Source organism: Vanessa cardui, chromosome 21 (assembly GCF_905220365.1).
Source record: "Vanessa cardui chromosome 21, ilVanCard2.1, whole genome shotgun sequence".
NCBI classification, from domain to species: domain Eukaryota; kingdom Metazoa; phylum Arthropoda; class Insecta; order Lepidoptera; family Nymphalidae; genus Vanessa; species Vanessa cardui.
The window spans coordinates 9740235-9760008 of NC_061143.1; the positions used below are offsets into that span (position 1 = coordinate 9740235).

At 33.4% G+C, this 19774-nt stretch overlaps 3 protein-coding genes across 3 annotated transcripts; 2 read left to right on the plus strand and 1 right to left on the minus strand.

Annotated features, from left to right (window-relative positions):
• The first annotated feature begins 222 nt into the window (after positions 1-222).
• On the plus strand, positions 223-5013 carry LOC124538735 (transcription initiation factor TFIID subunit 3-like). Its single transcript, XM_047115906.1, has 2 exons — positions 223-443; positions 597-5013. Exon 2 carries the CDS (start codon positions 617-619, stop codon positions 4151-4153), a length of 3537 nt encoding a protein of 1178 aa, XP_046971862.1. The 5' UTR covers positions 223-443; positions 597-616; the 3' UTR covers positions 4154-5013.
• Positions 5014-5071: 58 nt separating this feature from the next.
• Positions 5072-8164, minus strand: LOC124538736 (AFG3-like protein 2). Its single transcript, XM_047115907.1, has 2 exons — positions 6538-8164; positions 5072-6073 (listed from the first exon to the last, which is right to left on the minus strand). Exons 1-2 carry the CDS (start codon positions 7988-7990, stop codon positions 5208-5210), a joined length of 2319 nt encoding a protein of 772 aa, XP_046971863.1. The 5' UTR covers positions 7991-8164; the 3' UTR covers positions 5072-5207.
• A 547-nt stretch (positions 8165-8711) lies between these two features.
• LOC124538737 (serine/threonine-protein kinase 40-like) lies at positions 8712-14918 on the plus strand. The gene is made up of 7 exons (XM_047115908.1): positions 8712-9398; positions 9598-9831; positions 10351-10483; positions 11207-11387; positions 12277-12370; positions 13120-13311; positions 14031-14918. The coding sequence occupies exons 1-7, from the start codon at positions 8919-8921 to the stop codon at positions 14601-14603; spliced, it is 1887 nt and encodes a 628-aa protein (XP_046971864.1). The 5' UTR covers positions 8712-8918; the 3' UTR covers positions 14604-14918.
• The last annotated feature ends 4856 nt before the right edge of the window (positions 14919-19774 follow it).

Here is a 19774-nt window from a genome sequence, read left to right on the forward strand (position 1 = left end):
ATATATATATATATATATATATATATATATATATATATATATATATATATAATATATATAAGACAAATATAAGACTAAACTTGATTGACATTTTAAGGACGACATATTGTATTATTATAAATTTTATTTTATTTTATATAAAGATGGACATAATTTTTTTATTCATGAACGCATCGTTATTAGACCGCCATTTTATTTATTATTGCCTTGCAACACCTAACATTGACAACCCAAAATGCAATCATGGCGCACGGGGCACTGTGTTTGTAGAATGCTGAGAAGTTTTTACGTAAACACTTCGCTATTTTGCATTGTAATCCTTAAATCTGTTATAATAAATTATCCGTGACTTTTGAATATTGTAGCAAAGCATACATGTGTGTTCTAAACTTGAAGTTTCCACCTGTTTGCGATATCGTCTCTGTACTACTAGACACTTGCAGGTATGAAAATCATGAGATTTGCTGTTTTAGCTATCCTGTGGTATGTACAGATATCGGGATGTAAAGTGGATCTGTTTATTGTGGTCAGCAAATTGCACATACTTTATTTGAACGTTGTTTTATCCTATTCATTTATATATTCATTTGTTCCAGATAACTTTGTTGGTGTCATAATGTCAGAGGCGTACGCCCGTGAGATACTACGAAGGAATGTTGCGCAAATATGTCAAACTATAGGATGGAATGGTATAAACTCAACTCCACTCGATATTCTAGTTCATGTTTTGGAAAAATACATTTGCACATTGGGAACACAAGCTAACAGATACGCCGAACAATTCAATAGGACTGAACCAAATTTACATGACTTAGGGTTAGTGTTTCGTGATCTTCATATCCAATTACCGGACTTAGCAGAGTATACTCGCAGTGTACCACCTGTACTGCCACCTACCAAAACAGAGAGGTTTCCTAAACCGAAAGAGTCTAATTTAAATTTCTTGAAGCCTGGCAGTCATGAAGTTGTTACAAGACCCATGCATGTCCATGAACACTTACCTCCAATGTACCCCGAGAAAGAACGGGATACACCAGTGGTTGCAGGTACAGTTGAAATCCGACAAAATGGTATTGACAACATTGACAGTAATGCAACATGTACAAGTCCTGAAATATCAGTCACAGATAGTCCAGAGAAGCCTAAAGACATATTTAAAAGACCAATTGATCCAGTTTCATTACCAAATAGTAAAAGACCGAGGTTACGATTGGAAGAAGAAGAAAGAACTAGGGAAATTAGTAGTGTCATGATGACAATGTCTGGTTTTCTTTCCCCGGCAAGGGAAGGTAAACTTCCTGAAGCTAGACCTCCCACAATTGTTTCTGAGAAACATCATGAAAAACATAAAGCCAATTCTCACCACTCCAATGCATCGAAAGTACCTATATTAGAAAAAGGAGATAAAAAATCTAAGAAAAATAAATTATTGAATGGTAAGATAATGAAAAGTAAACGAAAAGATAAAAGTCATAAAGGTGAAAGTAGTAAATCTAGGGATAGTAATAAATTGGAGAGGTTTCCACCAGGATATCCTATTAAAACTAAAGATGTACATCCAACTCATCATAATCATGTTACAATGCCAGCGCCAAGACCTTTGCCACCACCAGCAAAGCCTCCAGTGGTGCCACCACCATCAATACCAACACCTGTTATTTCTGAACCTTTAAGGCCTGTTATCAAACAAGAACCAGTCGATTCACCTTCACCTGCACCTCGATCTTCAAATATACTTGGTGAGGATGCGATACCTGTACCAAGAAAAATACCTATTTCTAAATCTCCCCTTGTATCTAATTCTTTACCTGTAAATAAACAATCAACTTCCACAAATTCACTAATTCCAGAAGTAGAAATAAAGAAAGAAGTTATTGAAGAAGAAGAAAAGTTGGCTTCACAGCCAGATAGATCAAAAATAAATATATTTAAAAGAATATCGAACAAATCTAAAGAAGATAAGAGTGCTTCAGAGGTTTCCCCTGACAAACCACAAACACAATCTGATGCTATGATCTCAAGATTGCAAAATTCTGCACCTGAAAGTGAAAATATTAGAGTAAAGAGTGAAGAATTCATTATGAACAATAACAATAGTCCTGTAGATTTGTCGAAAGAAATAGATATAAGATCACATGAAATCATTAATATTGATGATGACTCATTGGACACACACCCTATTCCAGCGTCTAGAGCTCTGCCTACTGAATCTAGACCAGTTGGCTTATCAATCAATAAGTCGCTGCAATTACCATATTCCAAAGAAGTAGCTAGTGTCAGTCCAAAAATGAAAAAAGAAAAGAAACATAAAGACAAAAAAGAGAAAGCAGCAAAACTAGAAGCAAAACTGAAGAAACAGCAACAGCAATTAGCATTTGAAATGGTACAAATGGCTGAGAAAAAGAAAATGAAAATGACAAATGAAAAGTCACCAAAATCGAGTAGGCCAAAGAATGAATCAAAGCTACCACAGATGCCACCTGGATTTCCATTCTTTCCTGCAATGCCTCAAGGTCGTCTAATGCCAGGTCCAGGTTTGATTCCCGGAAGTGACTTCCTAGCAGGCTTAGCAAATAATCCGGCATTAAGAGGTTTACAAAATCCTAATTTATTAAGTAATCCATTTGCCTTAGGAGCAGGAGGCCCAGGACTTATTCCAGGTCCCAGTTTCTTGCCGGGTGGCCTTGGTCCCGGTATTTCAAATCATCTAATGCCAATGGGTAACTTCCCTCATACATCTCGGTCGTCATCAGTGAAAATACCACCGATGCTGCGACGTCCTAGCTTGGAGGTTATACCCGTTGATAATGAAGAGGAAAGACTAATGCGCAAGTCTCCAATGATGGGTCGTGATAAAGATCGGCATGATAAGCACAAATCACCAACCATTCCAAATATTTTACAGAAACCAAAATCAAAATCTAGTAAAGATCATAAATCAAGTATATATAAAATGCCTCCCGTACAACCTGATATAACAATTGAGCTTAATCCTCCTAAAGTTGAACAAGTTCGACACGAACCGCCAAGAGAACCTCCTCAACCAGCACGATTGCCGTCGCCGGACCCAGAGGAACCCGCACCAAATCCAGAACCTGATCCTGTTCCCGACCCGCAACCTGTCAAAGTTATACCGCCTGTAATTCCTCAATCAAGAGAAATCGATAATTTAGAAAAGAAAAAAGATAAATCACATAAAAAAGAAAAACGTGACAAAGACGGTGTAAAAATTAAAAAGAAAAAAGATAAAAAGGATAAAAATAAGGATAAGTCTGACAAGAAAAAAGAAAAGGAGGACCGACAAGAAATAAAAGAAAAGATTAAAAAAGAGAAAAAGGATAAAAAGAAAGAAAAAGCAGTAGATGGTTTGGTACCTAAATTAACACTTAAAATTGGTTCTTCCAACTCGAATTCGCCTATGCCTCCTAGTTCACCAGATATATTTAAATTAAACATAAAACCCGTTGTAAAAAAAGAAGAAAGTTCATCTCCCATAAAGGATGAAGCTGTATCCCGCGAACATAGTCGGTCCCCAGAGTTAGCTCAAATTTCCGCACTGGTAACAAGACCGCCAAAACAAAAACATTCTAAGCATAATCACATAGCTGAGTCGGAAGCTCAGTCATCTTCACCACCTCTGGCATCGCCACCAAGAAAAAATCGACCACCTTCAAGTCATTCAAAGTACAAGAGAATACTTTTCAAGCCTTTAGCAAAGAAAGGGCTGGGCGATAGCTATGAAGATGAATCCGCGTCCATTTCAGAGGAGCCAGTGACAATGGTTCCGGGCCAGGCGCCTGTCGCTACCCCTGCGTCAGTGCCAGCGGCGACTCCTACGCCTGCGCCTACGCCTGTAGATAAACCTAGTGGACCATTACCAACACCTTATTACCTGGATGAACAAGGTAATAAAATTTGGGTTTGTCCTGCTTGTGGTAGACCAGACAATGGCTCGCCCATGATAGGTTGTGATGGGTGTGACGGTTGGTACCATTGGATTTGTGTAGGCATTACGGAAGAGCCAGGTGCAACGGAAGATTGGTTCTGTAAGTCTTGTCGTGCTAAGCGTGCCGCTTTGGTATTAGCCGGTGTTGCCTCCGGCAAGAAGCGTGGCCGGAAACCAAAAGGAGAAAAAATCAGAGACTGTCATTGACTGTCGGACTTTTTGTTGTTACTGAGATTAGTTTTAATTTTTCCGTTCGATAGACGTGAATAAATGGATTGCGAATATTGTTAATGGATTATTGTTGAATGATATCATGCAGATACGTTTCATCATTTATAATGTTATATCATAGGCTAGAATTAAGTATAGATAATAATTGAATATTGACATAAAATGTTGAACATAAAATAGTATAGGTACATGTATTAATTACCATAATTTTAATTATTTTGTTAAATTTCTTATTTCTCGTTCGCTCGGTTAGATCAAGTTTAATGAGAATGCGGGCGTGTTGTACACATCTCGCATGTAAACATAGAGGTAATATAAGATTCTTTTTATATTGTACAAAAAACTGAATTTACTTAAGAAATTGGTGATGTATAAAGTAATGTAGTGAATATTTAAATAAACAGAAAGAAGGCTGGATGTAAGTTCAGCCAATATTTGAATATTTTCATATTATAATTTTAATATAACCCTGTTTTTTTTTGTTGAATTTGTTCCTTCTTATCTATGTACAGGGCTAGCACAATCTCGCATTACCCTCTTGCTCTAAGCGGATCATCCAAATCGCGCGCAGTCGAATATATAATAGCGCGAAGGTGCTCGTCCTAACACGATAATTTACATGGAGACGGGAGGTAAATGTAAATTTTTTGATTTCAGCCAGTGGCCAATTAAATATATTGGTACTCGAAAATGTAGTAAATTATTTAAATCCTTCATGCGAAACAAAAACTACCATTTAGCAGATTTTATTTATTTTATAAAACAAGTGCATTGCATACAAAAAGCTGTTATCGGAGAAATGCAATAAGTATGTACTGATTAAATATTAATGTTTATTTTCGTATTTTTTTTTTTTTACTGAACAATGTCATTTTTATTTATTAAGATTTTTTCACGACAAATACTGTATTACGCCAAATACAAGTTTGTTCATCCTTTATTAAACAAAAAGCCTTAAATCTTAAGGTAATATATTTATTTCACATAAACTGACTAAAAACTCAACAATCTATGTACTACATAAAATAGCTTAATTTTTACTAGTGTTTGTTCCTGATGGTATGCTTTCTGGGGGTGGTGTGGAGGGTTGTTTCTCTTTATTCCAATCTTTTAATCCTTCAGGTAAAGTGGTATCTTCATCTAGTGAACCAGTACCTTCAACAAATTCTTCATAAGTACTCTTTTCTGGGAATGGTCTAGGACCTAAAAGTTCAATCATATCATCCCTGCTTAAGATTTCTTGTTTCAATAGCCTCTCAGCTACCTTTTCTATGTTTGCTTTATGTTTTGTTAGCAAATCAGTTGTATGTTTGTGTGCAGTATTAATCAAATCTCTCACTTCTGAATCTATCAACTCAGCGGTTTTTTCTGAATATGGTTTATCAATGACCATTTCTCCTGGTTGTGGCATTTCGAAAGAAACATTACCTACTTTAGCATTCATACCATAATGAACTATTTGGGCGTATGCGCTTTGAGTTATTTTTTTAAGGTCGTCTTGGGCGCCTGTTGTAATTCTACCAAAGAAAATCTCTTCACTGACTCTCCCACCAAGTGTCATGCACATTCTATCAAAAAGTTGTTCCTTGCTATACAGATACTGTTCTTTTGGTAGATACTGTGCGTATCCAAGTCCCTTGCCTCTTGGGATAATTGACACCTTCAGTAAGGGATCAGCATGTTGTAGGTACCAACCCGCGACTGCATGTCCAGCCTCATGATAAGCAACAATCTTTCTTTCATCTGGTTGCAGTACATTTGATTTCTTCTCCATACCTGCCACTACTCTTTCTATAGCTTGTTCGAAGTTCTTCATCGTAATGTCGTTTGCTAACTCTCTTGCAGCTATAAGTGCTGCTTCATTGCATACATTGGCTATGTCAGCACCGGTGAAACCTGTAATTAGAAATTGTTAGAGATATTAATATGAGACACATAAACATAGATTTTACATACATATTGATTCAATATTTTATTGAGTTTGTGAAATATATTTTTAACTCTTATTAGATTTTACTAATTGGAATCTTATTGGAATTATAATTAAATTCTTCTAGGTAAGCCAGTTTATAGGTAATGTATGCAATATTAACCCACACAAAAAATTACATTCAATGACATTCCTATAAATGCTCATTGCAATTTTATTATGCTACGACAACTTACACTAGACTTCAATTTTAACATTGAAATAATTATTTCATAATTTATTACTGATTTTGATAAATATAAGCTTTAGCTTAGTGAATTTTTTAATTTGAGCATATACTAAATTTTTCATGCAATATAATACAATGTATGTAGTGTGGAATCTATCAATATCATCTATCATATGCATAAATAGTGGTGTAAACATATACCTGGAGTTAAGGCAGCCATTTTACGAGCCAAGTTATCTTTATTAATTGTGGTCTTTAAAGGTGACAGATGTACTTTGAAAATTGAAGCTCTTCCTTTAATATCTGGAGCTGGTACAAAGATCTGTCTATCAAATCTACCGGGTCGTAGCAAGGCTTTATCCAAAATATCAACTCTATTTGTAGCAGCTAAAACTACGACATTTGTTGTTGTGTTAAAACCATCCATCTCAACAAGCAGCTGGTTTAGTGTATTTTCCTGTTCAGAATGACCACCAAAGCTTCGGCCACCCCTCTTTCTGCCCACAGCATCTATTTCATCAATAAAGAGAATGCATGGTGCATGTTTACGGGCCATAGAAAACATGTCCCTTACTCTTGATGGACCCACTCCTACAAACATTTCCAAAAACTCAGAACCTGATACTGTGAGGAAAGGAACATTTGCTTCTCCCGCTGTAGCTTTAGCCAGTAAAGTTTTTCCAGTACCAGGAGGGCCAGTAAGTAAAGCTCCTTTAGGAATTTTTGCTCCCAAGTCAATATATTGTTGTGGATTTTTCAAGAAATTAACAAATTCCATAATTTCTATTTTAGCTTCTTCACAACCAGCTACGTCTTGGAATTTTACACCAATATCTGTTGGATTGATTAGTTTTGCGGTAGACTCCATTACTCCACCAAAGAGACCTCCACCCTTCCGTCCACCCCGGCCCATCATATCAGCTGATCTTCTCATCATATAGATTAAAAAACCAATAATAAGTAAGGTTGGCAACATTCCAGTTAAGCTTGCTGCTTCAACCTCAGTCTTGTAGATAACAGGAACAAAGTTAGGTGGTTCAATACTCATTTCAATTTGTGCATTTTCTAAATTTCTTTCAAATGAATCAACACTTCCAATTGCAAACCAGATAATCTTGCCTTCGAGAGCAGAACCTTGTAATCTTACCCGAACCCATTTCTTGTTTATAACTTCTAATTTTTCAACAAGTCCCTTATTAAGGTATAAGTTAACAAAGTCGCGCCAGCTTATTTCTCTGTATCGTAGTTCAAAGTACGCTATAGAAGCTAGTAAAGTTACAACTCCCATAGCCCCAAACATCATCCATTTTTCTCTATCTGGGCCTTCATAACCACTGCGACCTGTACCTCTTCCTCCTCCCGAAGAGCCAGAGAACATATTCATATTCCATTTATCTTGAGATGAGGTCGACTTAGGACTAGGTGGCGTACTTTTCGACGGTGCAGGTGATGCATCTGTTTCAGGTTTTTTGGCTTGTTTTTTACCACCATCGGGCTGGAAATATTTTTCGAATCCTTTCGGAGGCTTTTTGCAAAATTCGTACCATTGATTCAATACAGAATCAAGCGCCGGAACACCAATGGGTTGAAATTTATGTCCATTGAAATGTAGTTTCGATAGTTGTGTTTGCGTAAGCCTAAGACCCTTCCACATACTGTTTTTATGGTATTTATTATTTACAAGTAATATTTTATTGAAATATTTCGCAATAAGATGGATTATTATGTCACAAAAACCGTCAGAAAGTACTTAAGTCTCCACAAAACATGGTTAAAAATATCTGTCAATACTGGTCAGATTGGTGTTGCATATTGCACAAGAAAAATTATTATCTCGTAAGTCATACATACTGTCAAATATATTTTAGTATCTACATTTCTAATTTGGTATTAATAATTTTTTACTTTTAAAGGTTTTTGTATTTTGTAGGAAGAAATCATGTCAAAATTGTATATTATCACTTAATGCAGACTTTATTTAACATTTTCAGTGATATAAAAATTAAAAAACTCCTATTGTATTAAATGTAATAAAAAAAAATATTATGTATATTGTATAGTGAATACAAACTTAATTTTAATTTTAAGTTATCACTCTAAGTTGTATATTAGAATAATATTAAAATATAACAAAATTAGTACATGATATAATTGTTATTATTTAGTTTAGTACGATTATTATACAATAGTCGATATTTTTAGAAATATTTAATTACAATATGAAATAAAAATTATCAAATTTGAAAAATTTTTAACTTTATTTTTAACAATGAAAAATATTATATCGTCTTTTAAAAATATTAAATAAATATAGATTAATCTATGGCTATTTATTAATAAAATAATTAACATCTACATTTAAATAATATAGAATAAATATAAAGTGGACATAAACGTAGTGATTCCATTCTCTTTGGTGGACATCTGTCCAAGTAAATAAAAGAATTAGATTTTCTCTTTTTACCGTTGGTATAATACAAAAAACAATGCTGTAACAAACGTCCTTTAAACTAACATTATTTTTGTGACTCAACAATTTTGCAGTGCAAAGTTTCTAAAGCTATTCTAATTTGTTATAAGTTATGGATCAAGAGAAACCAGGGTGCAGTGTAAATCATGGAAAACGGACTCGACCTTTGTTACTGCAACCAAGTCCTAAGATTGCTAGAATATCAGCCTATGCAAGCTCAACATCTAGTTCTGTGCTTAAGAATTCAAAAAAATTAGGTCCTAATTCGCCTAGGAAGACTAAATTGTCTTATAACAAGAGTGACGTACCAGCACTAGGGACACCTGTTCCTGACTATCATGTTCGAAAGGCTGGTCCTTACTTGTTAGGCCCTAAACTAGGGCCTAGTCCTGTTAAAAGTATAGTTCAGTGTTTAGCACGTAAAGAAAAGACTGATGATTATTACCAAATAAAAATCTTGACTCTTCGTAATGAAGGGCAAGTGGAAACGCAAGATGATAGACAAGGGAAGATGCTTTTACACACGGAGTATTCATTATTGTCACTTCTGAAGGATCAGGATGGTGTTATTCATCACCATGGCTTATTTAAGGTATACTTAAATGATGATTATCATTTAATTTATTTTAATAAATTCAAATGGTATTTGAATTTAGAACAGAGATTAAAACCTTTGTTAATTTGTATAAATTCTGTGAAAAACTTGTAAAGCAGTTGTATCTTGGCTAGACATTTTATTTTGTTCAATTAAATATTTACAATGTTATTCATGGTGAACTTAAATTTTTCAGGATCATGCCCTAGATGAAGTACCAAATCCAAATGGTCCAGGATTTATTTACACAGGTCGAGTTCGACAAAGACTTTTTTTAGTGTTAGACAGTGTTAATGCACATCAGTTTAGCGAGAAAGGCAGTGAACTTATCAATCTTCAACAGTATGTTACGAAAGTGAAAAAAGTACCAGAGAAAGAAGCCATATTAATATTCTATGATATAGTCAGGGTTGTAGCTAATTTGCATAAGGTAATAGTTTTATGAATATTACTTATTTTTATATATAAAAATAACAGCCCGTACATGGCTCGTGGTTGGTCAAAGAGCTTCTCTTTTTTTAACTGCTTAGAGCTGACCACTGTTTTATTCAAGTGAGTTAGAGTTAGGTTAGGCATATGTAGTAGAATATCATCTAATATTACATGTTTGTTTCTGAAAATTGTATTCTTTGTAATGATAAAAGCATGAAGCTGGATAGATGTGGATGTTGTTATATTATTAATGATTTGAAGTCTCCTTGCCTTTTCTAGTAGTCTGATTTATAGATCTCCAAAATAAGTGAAAGGTATCTAGTATCTATCTATCTTTTATAGATAAGTCACTTAAATTAAAAAATTTGGCTTAATTATCAGTTATTACAGTCAATTTAATTTGATTCTGGCACAGAAACAGTTTGTTGTAATATTTGTTTCATACAAATTTCTATTTGAAAAAAATGTGTCGAATAGTTAAATATAAAGATGGTTATGTAATTGTTTAATTTTTCAGAGAAACATAGTGCACAGAGACTTAAAACTTGGCAATATAGTTTTGAATCAGCGAACAGGACGAGTAATTATAACAAATTTCTGTCTTGGAACACATTTAGGAAGTGACAGGGATCTTTTGAAAGACCAAAGAGGTAAGACCAATACAAACAATTACAAAAACATATTTTATTAATTTATATATTAAACATACTCTTTGCTTAGTAAAAGTTAAAATTAATAACTATTGTGATATTTTCACATAAAAAATAGAAGAAGTTTTATACTATTCACTTTGTTGTAACTCGCCACTAGGCTAGATGGCACTGTGGTGTACCACACTCAGTTAGTCTATAAACTTATATACCATTCAATCCAATTTATTCAGTATAAATATGCAAACAGGACCATGGGTTATGCTATATATGTATCTATAATATGAGTAAAGAATATATATATTATATGGGACACGGTGGGCACGTATTTTCATAAAATTCAACACAAGGGTGCCACCTTGAGCCATAATATCGCTGTTGTGTATTTCATAGTATTACAAGTATATAGTATATTAACTTTTTAATAAAAGTAATCCTAATTACAACTTACACCTGCTCCAACGGCCTCGTCCATAGATGTCTTCGCTTCGACGTTATACTTGTGTTTGTTAGTGAATCGAATAAATAAAATTTCTTTCGTACTTCAAATAGACAAATGTCACCTCAGTCTACCCGTGACCACGAACGCTGTAAAGTGCTCGAAACAATGATAAAAATAATTAATATACGCGATTTAAATAAAACTAGTTTTATTTCAATGTGTAATAATCGCGAAAATCTAAGACAACATTATATATATTCTATCTAATCTTTTCATTAAAGGTTCTCCAGCATACATATCGCCAGACGTTTTGATGTGTAAGCCTTACCTCGGTAAACCATCTGACATGTGGGCTCTCGGCGTGGTCCTCTACACTATGTTATATGGCCAATTTCCATTCTGTGATACGAGTCTGGCGCAGTTATTTAGTCGCATACAAGCTGCAAATTATAATATACCACCGTAAGTAAAGTAATCTATAATTATGCTATAGGTACAGTATATTTGCATGTGGTAATATATGCTTCCACTCATCCCTCCCAATGAACTTGAAATCTCGTCTAAAGAGTGGGTATGATTAGTCATAAATAATCTTTTAAATATAATTAGTCATATTTAAAACATTGTCCCCTAACATTATTTGTGTAAAGTAAAGTAACAGCCTGTAAATTTCCCACTGCTAGGCTAATGGCCTCCTCTCCCATTAAGGAGAGGGCTTGAAACATAATCCACCACGCTGTTCCAATGCGGGTTGGTGAAATACACATGTGGCAGAATTTCAATGAAATTAGACACCTGCAGGTGTCCTCACGATGTTTTCCTTCACCGCCGAGCACGAGATGAATTATAAACACAAATTAAGCACATGTATACAGTGGTGCTTGCCTGGGTTTGAAGCCGAAATCATCGGTTAAGATGCACGTGTTCTAACCACTGGGCCATCTCGGCTCATTTATTTGTATACATATATCATAGCAAATTTATGAATATCACAATTGCTTAAATTGTATTTATAATTCGTCAAGTGCTCGGCGGTGAAGGAAAACACCGCGAGGAAACCGCCGTGTGTCACGTGAATCCGCCAAACCGCACTGGAGAAGCGTGGTAGAAGATGCTGTACATCTTACATGTTGTTATACAGACAAAATTAAAACAGATCAATGCATTCTTCTTTTTTAACAGTTATTCATTTATTAATTTTTGTTTGGTTGCTGTTTTCTTACACATTAAGCTTTAATATGTATTATCAAATAAAATTACCAACATAGATCATGTTTTAATTTCGAATAATGGACGACAACTATTAGAAATATAATATATATGTTATAATATAAATAATGTTTTTTTAAAGGGACGGCAACTCTGTACAAGTTTCTGACAACACAGTATTTTTAATTCAAAGACTGCTTGTCAAAGATCCTAAACACAGATTATTAGCAGATCAGGTAATTGATACTTATTTATTAAAAAAATATTCCTTTTAAGAAGATAGACTGATTGATAAATCCGACACTTTATGGGTACCATAGGGTACATTTGCCCATAGATAACGGCACTGTTAAAAACATTGACCATTCTTTATATCGTCAATCCACCACCAGGATAGACAAGGGACCAATTATATCTGTAATTAAACTGAGTTACTTACTTTATAAAGTAAAACACAATATAATAAGACTTGCTTATGTTGTGTCTGTAGTTACACTGACTCACTGATTTTACAAAGAATATAAGCAGTGGGAGGTACCTACCCAAGTAAATGTGCACAAGACAACATTTTTTTATCATGAAGTTTAACATCCATTACAATGATGTTTTAGTAAATGTTATTAACGCGCAAAAAGTGAAGACTAGAAAACGTCCTAATTGGGACGTTTTTCTTTAGTCGTTTTACGTAGTAATACGTTATAATGCATCATAATTACGTAGTAATACGTTTTGCGTAATTGAAACATCTAGTTATCCCTTTTACTTATTGTTTTTATCAAGCTATCCTTTTTACTTGTAATGAAATGTAAAATAAACGGTTCCCGGCGCGGCACACTTTTTTCTGTTGTTTAGTATGGATATAACATATCTGTTTATTAGAATATCATTGATCCATTATGAGTTTCAGTTCTACTTTATCCGACTTATTATTGGTCAAGTAACATTTATATATTGATACTAATATTTATATGTGTATATGTTGTAGGTTTTAGACCAATTGTCAAGTATAATAGCGAGCTACGTTGTTGTACCTAATCCACCTGAAGATTTACAAGTTGTACCTGACATTCCACTGGACGAAGAGAAAGAGAAGCCTGCGAATGGTGGATCGAGTGAAATAGATAGGAAACCATTCCTAACAATACCGGAGAGTGGGGAGAGAACGCCTAATTCTAATGTGAGTTACTAGATATGTTATAGTTAAAGAATTATTTGTCTCTTTCTGTTATAAGTAATTTGACATTTGAAAAAAAGAGAAAGAGCATTAGTCAACTACTCTACAGTCATGGCTTAGGGGCTAGTTTATAAGACCATCATTTATCATATATTAATCATAGTAAAATTAATTGGATTTATTTTGTTGAGCAATATTATGCTGTTCATTTGTCCAATAGGAGCTGGACGAAGAATGTTATATAAACTGTACTACAGAGTAGTAGTTGATTTAATTCCAAATATGATGTTAATTATATTTATGTAAGCGATAATCGAATAATAAAATCAATAAAAAATTACTAATGCAGTAATGCTTTTCTCCACGACAGTGTTTTATAATTTAGTGCCTTGTTGGTATAATAGCCATCACAAGTAGTTGAATCCACGAAGACACTTTTTTCTTAAGTGTCTAATATAAGCAAGAGTATGAGTTGTATAGTATCCCATAGTATCTAAGTGGGCACTGTCTGTGCTACTGCCACCGTGTGTGTGTGTGTGTGTGTTTTACGAAGTTGAATGAAAGAATAAATTAATATTCAACTGGAAATTTACTCTACTACATGTTGTCAACTTCAAATGACGACGGTATTGAAAGTCGTCCTGGATTGAATTAACTATATGTTCAGTTTTGAATTCGATTTTGGAAGATAGTGCTTATTGTATCTATTATATGCTTTTCAGGACGAACTTGGAGTGTTCTGCGTGCCTCTTCCCGACTTCCTGGCTCTAAACTTCCCCTCGCCGACCAGGGTGACTCAGAGCAGTATTCTCGTCCACCCGACGACTCCGGTCGAGTCGAGTAACCAGACTCAGCGCCAAATAACCGTGCAGAGAATCGGTCGAGACGCAAGACCGTTGCTCCCATGCGAGATAGCGAGATACCAGCACATGTTCACACCGAATCAACGGCCAGAAGCTTCTAGAAGATCCGAGGTACAGAACTTCGTTCCGGAAACTAGAAGCGAACGTCCGGAAAGTTCTAGATTAAGAACGCTAGCTCAGAGAATACCAAGATTGAACGCTGTGGCTTCAACTTCTAATCCGGATTTCAGAGTTATACCCTGGTCGGAGAGATCAAGACTGCAGATGGATAGATTGGACCAGGATTACGTTCTGAGATTGCCGGTTCTAGATATATCTAGAATGCCTAGTAATAGAATTATGAATCCAGCTCCAATACACACAGTGAATCCTGAAGCAGTTGTAAATAACCCAAGACCACCTGCGGACAATTCAGAGCTTGAGTATAATTGATATAATGAACTATCACAGTATATGTAAGGATAAAATGTAGTGTATTGTATGCGCTATTTATGCTTTATCGGTATAGATTTAAGTTTTAATTAAAGAAAAATTACAATGGACTTGGGAACATGAAGATATGGTAGTTTATACTTTGTATAGTATTTTTTTAGAAACGACATTTGCATAAATATTACTGAATTTAAATCTTTACATGTTTATTTCATGTTTTAGAATTCAATGTTATGGTGATATATGAAGTAATTGTCATGGCAGTCCATTGAATGGTTCAATTACTTCAACTTTAATTGGTATGGTTTCATTTAGTACAGAAAGACAGCTTAAAGTCTTAAGATCCAATAGCCAAGGGTAGAAATAAAGTTGTTTGATATTTTGATTTTATTATCTGTTTTAGGTCAAAAAAGACATTTCTAGTAACAATAATTTGAATAGAGTTGAATACTGGTACAGATCATATGTAAAGTACTGTGTGTACTGTTAGATATAAAACATCAGATATTAAAACATCCCTCGTTTTGCAAAAATCAAGGTCAAACATAAGAAAAATTCAAATCATTATTTGAGAACCGCAAAGATATGACCATCAAATATCGTGAGGAAACCAGCCTGTGTTTAAATTCAATGAAATTCTGTCATATGTGTATCCTATGAAACACGTTGGGGCTGCGTTGTGGAAGGTCCAAACCTTATCGTTAAAAGTAGAGTAGGCCTTAACTCAGCCGAGGTTAAAGGCTGTTACTTATTTTACTTTTAATCAAACACTTATACCAATTTACAACTGTACGCGAATTAATGTAAACATGCCAATATTTTTGTATATTTTGACCGGACTATAATGTAACGTGGACCAAAAATACGATTTTAATGTTGCCATTTTTAAATATAAATGATTTACTTCTGAGTACAAATTCGCTTAATATAGGAAAAACGGCATGAGTATCATTCCGGGTTGCCTATACTTAACGAATTGATGTTGTTTGTGTATGAATACTTTTTTAACAACCATTCTTTGAACCCATGCCTTATTGTTTTTGCTCAATGTTATCACTTATTTTTTTAATAAATAACAATTTATCTCAAGTAACTGATGATCAGGATTGAATAATGAACGTCTAATGTTGATATCATATTTTTTTATTATACCAATAGTCATTTGTAATTCACTGAAGTCAATGATATTCTAATAAACAGATATGTTATACCCATAATAAACAACAGAAAAAAGTGTGCCGCGCCGGGGACAGTTTATTTTACATTTCGTTACAAGTAAAAAGGATAGCTTGATAAAAAACAATAAGTAAAAGGGATGACTAGATGTTTTAATTACGCAAAACGTATTACTACATAATTATGATGTATTATAACGTATTACCGGCATAATTATGACGAAAACGATTAAAGGCAAACGTCCCAATTAGGACGTTTTCTAGTCTTCACTTTTTGCGCGTTAATGACATATCTGTTTACTAGAACATTATGACTGAAGTCATAATGACCGTGTAAATGAAGGTGTTCGAATAAAATAACTTTCTTGTATGCTTCGAAAAGCACCTAATATCGTTTGCCTCACACCTACGTTTTGTGTTGAAAATAGATGGTATACCTTTCATTTGTGCATAAACGCATGCATCAGTCGCCATCATCTAGAACAACGGTCGGCAACCTTTTGGTAGACAATGGCTACAAGGTAGCGAAATAAAGTATAGTCGGGCAATCATAAAATTTACCTTATAAGCCCAATATACCTATACCCATAATTAATTAGTGTTAATTGTCATATTTCCTAGAAAAATGAAAATTGCTATTATTTTTTTTTAAAAGATACAGAATTAAATTCCTACACATAATACTTACATTATGTTTATATTTTTGGGCTTTATAGCTAAGGAAATAAAAATAAAAACTACAAACGACCTGAATAGGAAATATATTTTATACAAATTTCGGTGTAATATCTGAGGTTGCATTTGAGACGCTATTTCTTGTATGTTACCTGTCATATTTGTCAACCTTTTTGCAAAACAGTCACGGGTCGCGTGTTGCCGACCACTGGTCTAGAATATCAGCCGGGATGTTATGGACGTGTAATTTTTAATCTGTATATAGATATGGATATATGAATAACTATTAGTCGCTTGCGTCTTCGCTTGCATTATAGTGTTGGTTGTCACGTACTAGGCAAAAGTAGCCTATGTCCTTGGATTTCAAGTTTGCTTCATACCAAACATCATCAAATTCGGTTCAGCGATTTGTTCGTGACAGACAGACATACAGACAAACAGTTACTTTCACATTTATAAATAAATAATAAATATGAGACACATACATACATTACTCTGATCCCAATGTAAGTAGCTAGAGTACTTGTGTTATGGAAAATCAAAAGTAACGAAGGTACCACAAACACCCAGACCCAAGACAACATAGAAAACTAATGATAATCTATGTCGACTTGGCCGGGAATCGATCCCGGGACCTCGGAGTGGCGTACCCTTGAAAACCGGTGTACACATGTACCACGGAGGTCGTCAAATATTTTTAATATTAATATAGATTTATCGGTTTCAGATACCATATACGACATTATTTCGCATTATCCGATTGTTTGGATTAGTTTCAGTTACAAATTAGATTATTTATTAATTGTAAAAGAAAAAATTACAACATACGAATTTAACTTTATTTGTAGGTTATTATTTACTGTTAGGTATAATCACCGAAAAAATCCAAATAGCTTTAAAATACATTTAGCTATTCTCTTTAAGTATAAATCTATGCAAAAATGAGTTTAGTATGATTTTTTCATTAGTTTCAATTACAAATTCCATAACATCCCCTAATCAAACCCGGAAAATTGAGGGCCAACATTAAAAATACAGTGTATGAAAATATTGTTTTCGTTTAGTATACATGTGTATTGAATACATTTTATATTTTTGTATTCGTAGTTTATTAATACAGATTATTTTACCTCTTAATTATAAATAGTTGAAACAGTTTTAATTACTTTTACGATTATTGTGCATACATATAACGCTTGTATGAATAATGTGAAACGTTTTTATAGTAAGGAATTGAGATATACTGTCTGACCGAGTAATTAATAAAAATAACTTTTTAGTTAATCTATAAAGTTATTTTTACCTGGGATGCAAAAAAGACGAAAAATATGAATTATATATTAATAAAACACGAATAATCTACTCTTAAATATAGTTTAGATTTGTACTGTTCAACCTCCAGGGTTATTTTTTACTACGGAACATTAAAATAATGAATTAATTAAATTAGGTACAAAAATATATAAGCACTATTTCAGACTCGCTCACGATTTGCTCGATTCGATTTCATATTTCAAGATCTTTCAACGTTTTTTATAAGTTTTGTGTAATTTGAGTGTGATGCTATTGCATTGGACTCAAATTATTTACGAAATCTTTCATCAGGCAATTTACTGCATTGTGTTTATTTTTCACATATTAATTTAGTTTTCACCATAAATTAAATGTATTTATAAAATTGATTACTTAAAGCTGTCGTCCATTACTGTAATTATAGTTGTTTTAAGAACAAAATATAAGATAATTTAATTTTCTCTTTAATTAATTAGCGTATATTTTGCAAATATTTCCTTAGGTAGACATTTTAATTGTTTAATCTGTCAAAAAAAATCGATATGTATTTCCCGCCAATTTTTAAATGACATTTGAATCGGATGAATGTTTTACATTTTTTTTGTAAGTTCTGTTGTTTATTTTTTATATTGTGTAATGAACTGATTTTAGATACTTCGAATTTTTTGTTACGTATTCAATGTCGGTGTTTTAAAGTATTATAAGTAGACAATTTTGTTATCTGTTAGATACATCGTGGTATGTAGACTAATAAAGATGTATTTTAAAAATAGAATTGTTTTATTTCCTGTATTTATTTTCTGCAGTGGATTTATGTTCCAAATGTTCATAAACGGTGACACTCGCTTTCTATCACGTGTACAATCTACTCCTTTGTGACTTAAGGTATAAAAAAATACTGCGATTATACAAGAAAGTGACACGAAATAAATTGCAGTAGAATGATAATTTTAAACTTGTCAACTTGTCTTTAAAAATACAAATAATAGTATGCCATATTGCATATCTAAAAATATAAAATAAATTTTACATAAGTACAAATGCAGTCATACGCCTTAAATAGCGATTTCTGTCGGACGACCTCGGTTACAGGATTTGGAGTTTAAGTTGCGGTGATCACTTATATTAATTAAAATCAATAACATTGTCATTTGAACTATACATACACTAGTTTGAATTTATAAATCTGCGGTCATTATTTTCGTAGGCTAAAATTAATTGTTAAAAGGATCCTGATGAACTATGAATGGAACCTATGTGTAAATTGATATTCACACCCGACTTTAATTACTTTTTTTACACTAGATGTGATCGCGACTTCGTTATCGTTTGAATTTAGCAAAAAACTTATCAAATCAAATCAATTTTATTCAAGTAAACTTCACAATGAAGCGTTTTTGAATTAGAATTAAAGAACTTATTGTTGTAACCTATATTACTCCGTATCAGCTATCTTCCGTTGAAAGTCAAAATCGGTCCAGTCGTAGATTAGCCGGAACTAAGAAACAAACAGACAAAGATTGAAAAAAAAGGATATGATAGAGGATAGGATAGAGAATAGGTATCTATACCATGTATACATAAGCATTTATATATATTATTTAGTACAAAAAGACAATTTTATGTGTATAGATAGATTTACTGACTTTTGTGATGTTTATCGTCTATAATATATATTGCGTAAAATAATATATCTTGGGTATAAAATTATTTTACTTTTTTTTACAAATATGCATATATAATACCCGTAAAATTGCAAATAGGTACCGTTAGTTTACAATTTACTCGTATCTTGCGAGATTGTTAACTATCGTTTGTATTTTGCAAATGGCTTATGATGTGTCGGTTAGGTTTGAGTTTTTATAATTTACTTGTAACCCAATTTGATAGACGTCTCGAATCTCGCGACACAGATTATAAATAGTGTTAGGTATTTAGGTAAAATACGGTGAGATATACATATATCTCGCACTGATGCAGTTTGTTGAAATAAGACCTTATCTTTGAGTACCAGCCGGCCCAATCGTG